This window comes from Limulus polyphemus, unplaced genomic scaffold (genome assembly GCF_000517525.1).
Source record: "Limulus polyphemus unplaced genomic scaffold, Limulus_polyphemus-2.1.2 Scaffold696, whole genome shotgun sequence".
NCBI classification, from domain to species: Eukaryota; Metazoa; Arthropoda; class Merostomata; order Xiphosura; family Limulidae; genus Limulus; species Limulus polyphemus.
In genome coordinates this window covers 404717-410286 of record NW_013666306.1, presented here as the reverse complement: position 1 = coordinate 410286, position 5570 = coordinate 404717, and the positions used below count along the sequence as shown (strand labels likewise).

The window sequence follows — 5570 nt, the reverse complement described above, 5'->3', positions numbered from 1 at the left end:
GGTCGATAGATTGCACTGGGTAATAAAAACTTAAATTAAAAGAATAAATTAAAACCTTAACCCTCAAATCATCAGCTATTTTTTTGTAGCGTTCACAATCGTTGGAGACGACTACTGGAAAAACAAAAAACAGTGAAACCATTCATTTTCTATGTAAAATATAAAAAGCCCCCCCCCAGCAGTAATTAGAGTATTAATTGCAATATTGATGGTATTTTTATGTAACCAACAAAATCATGGACTCGTATGTAATGTGGCCCATAAAAAAATTTAGAAAACGTGTTTAAAAAACCAATGCGGTGTATCATTAATTCTAGAATTAATACATTATTCGATCGTATAGTAAGAAAATTACATAAAAAAATACATTAAATGTCAAAGTCTAAAACCAATGATTTCAGAATAGAGCACAACCTAAAGGGTTTCGACAAAGTTGTGACGTTTTTATATTTTTCTTTAGCTTTATTTATGGCTATTTCACGTTTACTTTGTGTTATGTTCCTACAAGATTTATTGTTTTTAAATAGCACATACTAACATTAATCACTGAGGGATTAAACTGCTAAGTAATGACAAAGTAGAGGGGAGAAGGTACATTTAAATGAGTTTCTTTTGATTAGTGATATCATGTATACGTACCTTTAGGCGGATTGATGGGTATACCTGACCTGTAGAGGCTTTCCTCAGTGTGCCAGTCTTGATTTCTTCGAAATGTTCGAATTGAGAAAAGAACCAATAATAACACCAAGACATACAATAACGTTCTGCGTCTTCTAGCACTTTCCTGGTGCCTGTACAGTTGTTCTAACCCTAATGCAATGAGTAGACAGAAGCCCATGCTGGGTATGTAGAGAACACGTTCGGCGACAACAAAGCCCACGTAAAAGAACAAGTTGGTGGCTGGAATGAATGGTAGTACTAGGAGAGCCAGAGAGTGGATCACAGCCTCCAGACGATAAGAATTGGCTATCGAACATTCAGTACACTCGGAGACAATTGAGTACACAGATGGCTGACACAGCGATTGTTGTATATGACAATTACCATTGGAAACACGGTGTCCATTACAGTTTGACTGAGGGGAAACATGACTGTTATTATTGTTGTTATTATTCAATATAGGAACACACTTTTTATATCTCTGTGCAGACCCACTGTGGCTGGAATAAAAGGTAAGTTTTGGACTCTGATTCACAGTTTGACACAAACAAGCATGAGTGCTCACTAGACTAAAGGCACTTTCTGAAAGAGCTCCTTTTCTAGACAAATGTTTATGTACATAGAGAAAAATATAAATTAATCCCCCATAGAAACAAAGAGATAGAAGGTTCCTTGGGTCTAAGATGGAGCAAACGAGGGGCACAGCTTCCATAGACCAATCAAAGCTCAACCACATTGGACATAACAGGAGCCAAAAATTGAAGGCTGGGAGATAGAGAAACGTTAACATTCGAGTGACAAAACTATCACAATCTGCTGCTGGGTTGTCTGCTGGGGCGAAGTCTGGGGGTTTTCTGCCCATTAGGTGAACTCTGAACCCCACTAGCACAACTGCTGCCCCCACGAGGTGAAGGAGTCCTTCGCGAAGACCTTGGTAGCGTTTCTGAAATACACAAAAGCTAAAGTAAGCAACAATGATCTTAACTAAATATTTTTTTATTTTACATAAACAAGTTCTGCGTTAATGAAGTTAGTTTATGGTCTCTACGATCAGCTAACTTTTCATAACATTTTTAATTTCTATGTTTCTTTTTATTTCTTTTTACATTAATAAAATATCCACTTCAAAATTAACGATAATTGTACTTTCATTTCATACAATTATCTTTAAGTCATAACCCACACCCAAAGGACAGCTTGTTTCTACAAGAAACCAAATATTAAGTTCGACTATCGCAATTTAACTAACCATAACCATTTTATATCAGCAACAAGTTCTTACCTGGTACCGATATCATAAGAAGACTTGCATAAAAGTTGAAAACAAATTAAATCACTCACCTAAAATTTATTTTCGCATCAGTAAAACCTACAACTTTTATTATGACACTATTAGAAATCAAGTATTCGTACAACATCTGATGAACAAATCAGTTCATTGCTTGCACGTACAAGGTATTTATTTTAGCCCATGAATATAAATCAGATCCCTTTAGTGGAATACTATATAATCATGTGTTTGTTTCAGCTCAAAGCTACCCAATGGGCTATAGTTTTCCGTCAGAGATGATAGAACCCCGAATTGTAACGCTGTAAGCTGTGAAGTTTGTCGTTGATCTATTGAAGGGCAATAAATAAGAAACCAAAGCCTACAAACAAATGAGTCCTCGTAAAAAAAAATAAATAAAAAAAACACTTTAGGGAAGAGAATCCAATACTGGTCACTGAGGGGGTGGGGAAGCTGATTTGAATTATTTTCCTGCATTTGCGAATCAGTATTCACGATATAAATCATTTTTCAACACCGTTAACCCGTATGAACTAATACAGTAATGTGACTAGATGCATGTACTTGTAACCCTGTTGCCATGTGAGTGACACTTTCTTTACAATCATCTGTGCCTCACAGCACAAACAGAGAAACTATTGCGGTGTATAATGTGATTAAGGTCACAGAGAGCCCCTTAACGTAATATGTTGACCACTTCGTTCACGCCATAGTTACGCTGTGAAGAGCTTCGATGTATAAAGAGAGCTCTGTTTCCCAGCTGTCTCCATCTGAGGTATCAGGATTTAAGATCTTAAAATTCTCCTTACATTGTGAATCCTACTCACACGAAAGTGTTAATTCTTTTGGACAGGTGGGGTAGTCATAATACATAACATGAACCGAAAAGAAGTATCTCCAATTAGATGAGACCAAGGTGATGGGTAAAATGATAGTTTAAAACGTCATTGGACCGTTGTGGGGCTGCGCAAAGAGTCTGATGTAATTTCGTTTTTTTATGATTAAGAAGAAAACATAGATACATCTTAAAGGCAAAAGGTCCCATTTTTTGTACTTAATAGCATTTGACCTCCCCTTCTACTCACTCAAACTAACTCTTCGTTCTTCTTCTTCCCTGAAGTAAAGAAATCCCAGAAACGCCACTTCACACACACACGTGATATATCTTACCTGGTAGCGATATCATCAGAAGACTAGCATAAAAGTTGAAAAAAAAATTAAATCACTCAAAGCTGCACAATGGGCTATAGTTGTTCGCCAGAAGGAATAGAACCCCGAATTTTAATGTTATAAACTGTGACGTTTGCCATTGCGCCCTGAAGGGCAATAAATAAGAAACTAAAGCCTACAAACATTCACATTGTTGTTCTTTCGTTGACAGATTCTTTCAACTACACCAGACATAAAGAATAAACTTACTTGTTTCACTTCACAGCTGAAAAGAAAACACACTGATTCGCTCTACCGGCTAGAAACGACTATACTATTTTGAAAGAAACTCTTTTTAACTGTCTTGTAAATGCCTCGCTGATTCCACAAGTACTAGAAAACCTGAGATAAACATTTTGAACTTTATAGACCTAATTTAACGTTATCATTATTACGTGCAGCTCCATCTAGCTAACATATAAGTTGCAACATGAAAAAATATAGACTACATCAATATTGTTGACAAAACACTCTTATATTGTTGACATACGATTTGTTCAGTTAAATACTTGTCTATTAATAGATAAATATATCAGATTTCAACTTTCACAGCTGTCGAAAGAAAACTGCGGAATAAGGTAACACTCACCTCAGTTAGGAGAGCGGGAATATCCTTCGGTGTTAGACGGTGTTGAATCATCATATCGTACAGTGCGCACACCCCCAACACTGTAATACCATGTTCCTTGGTCAACATTGCTGCTGTTGCAAACACAAGAGCTCCATACAGAGTTATCCAGCGACGACCACAGTATTCAGGTTCCTTGTCGCGCCATTTACAGTACTGAATGTAGGCCTGCAATGCCAGAAGAAAAAAGAAGCAAGCTCCGACGTCCGCGCGACCTACCAATCCCGACACAGCCTCCGTGTGGATTGGATGGACGGCGAACAGTAGGCCGGCTACCATGGTAGGCAGCACGTGGTGCATGAAGATCCCTGCTGCAAAATGGGTGAAAAGCCCGGTTACAAGTACGTGCAGAAGAACATTGACTACATGGTAGCCCCAAGGATCTAAGCCACCTAGCCAGTAATTCATACGAAAGGACAGGACACAGAGCGGTCGGTAAGACTTGTGGGAGCCACTGTGGGTGAGCGGTGTACCCCAAAAATCGTCCCTGAAGAGGCTAGATAAGGGGGTGCTGGGCAACAGATCCTGATTTGTCTTGATGGCTCGGCTGTATGGGAAAAACAAACAACTTCATATAGAATCATGAACACATAAAATGACAACAGAAGAGCTTTAAATCATCGACACCAGTGTACATGAACCTTAGCATACACACAGAAGCATCAGCAGTATGTGAATAAAGTCACAGAAATATCAGCCATTGTTAATTAAGTAGAAGAACTCAAATGCTTTGAAACTTTATAAAGAATAACGAGCAGTAGCTAAATGATAAGAAAAAGTAAATCAATCGTGAATAAATAATGAAATAATAACTACAAAATTTAATTAACTGTGTTAAGCCTAATGGACGAATTTCTGACTTATACAAAGTTAATTTCATTTTATTTACAAAAATAAGGAATTATATAACCAGAGCGCATTCGAAAGGTACATCTTTATTCATCAGGGGCAAACTTTATTTAAACAGTTTTATGCCTAACACATTTGCATCAATTGGTCAGCAAATGCTTTTTATCACAAAGGTTTAGACCCTTTGTCTTAACAACATACAGATATTACATCATCTACTTCTGCGCTGATAACATAAAAACACATACATAAACACACATACAAATAAACTTAGAGCAAAGTAAAGCTGTGTTCTAAAATGGTCAAAACAAGCTTCAGCTTGTTATTTGGCTGAATAAACATACTGAAATAAACCATTACAAAATCGATAGTGCAGTATTGCAAATTGCAGTGTTTGAAAACTAAGTTAAAAAAATTCAATTGTAACCTATACGAGTATAGTATATCACTTCATAAATATTTCTGTTGATTAAAATGCATATAATATTAAAATAATTCTCATTAGTAAGAAGTTCAATTAGGCCTATACATTTTCAATGTCGTTGCTCTTACAAAGGCAGATCACTTCACAAGTGTCGATAATATTAACTTTTAATTATTTGTTTTGACTCAGATGTCCAGAACGTATCATGTACTCATAAAATTGCTGTTCCCAATCTTAGTTATTTATCATAACAATGCTACTTTTTTGCTTTGTTGTTATAAAACTGAGTTCAATCTACTATGGTAACATTTAAGGCAAGGCTTAGCTTAATTAACTACTATTATTTTTTGTACTGTTTATTAGGTCGTCAAGAAACTAATGTCGCGTTTTGGAACACTTTCATTACCCCCCCCCCCACACACACACAACAAAAATAAAAAAACAAAAAAAAACGTACATCACGTATAATAGTTAAACGAACCACCTAAACGTCACTTTAGTGTAGCCTATAT

General features: G+C 36.5%; 1 protein-coding gene across 1 annotated transcript in view; it reads right to left on the bottom strand.

The window, feature by feature from the left end:
* The window catches only part of LOC106460037 (transmembrane and TPR repeat-containing protein 2-like), a 293344-nt gene that overhangs the window by 30085 nt on the left and 257689 nt on the right, over positions 1-5570 (bottom strand). The window contains exons 4-5 of the mRNA XM_022386643.1: positions 3747-4332; positions 640-1603 (exon numbers count right to left, since the gene is read on the bottom strand). Of these exons, the coding sequence (XP_022242351.1) occupies positions 640-1603; positions 3747-4332 (1550 nt within the window). The remainder of the gene's footprint in view (positions 1-639; positions 1604-3746; positions 4333-5570) is intronic.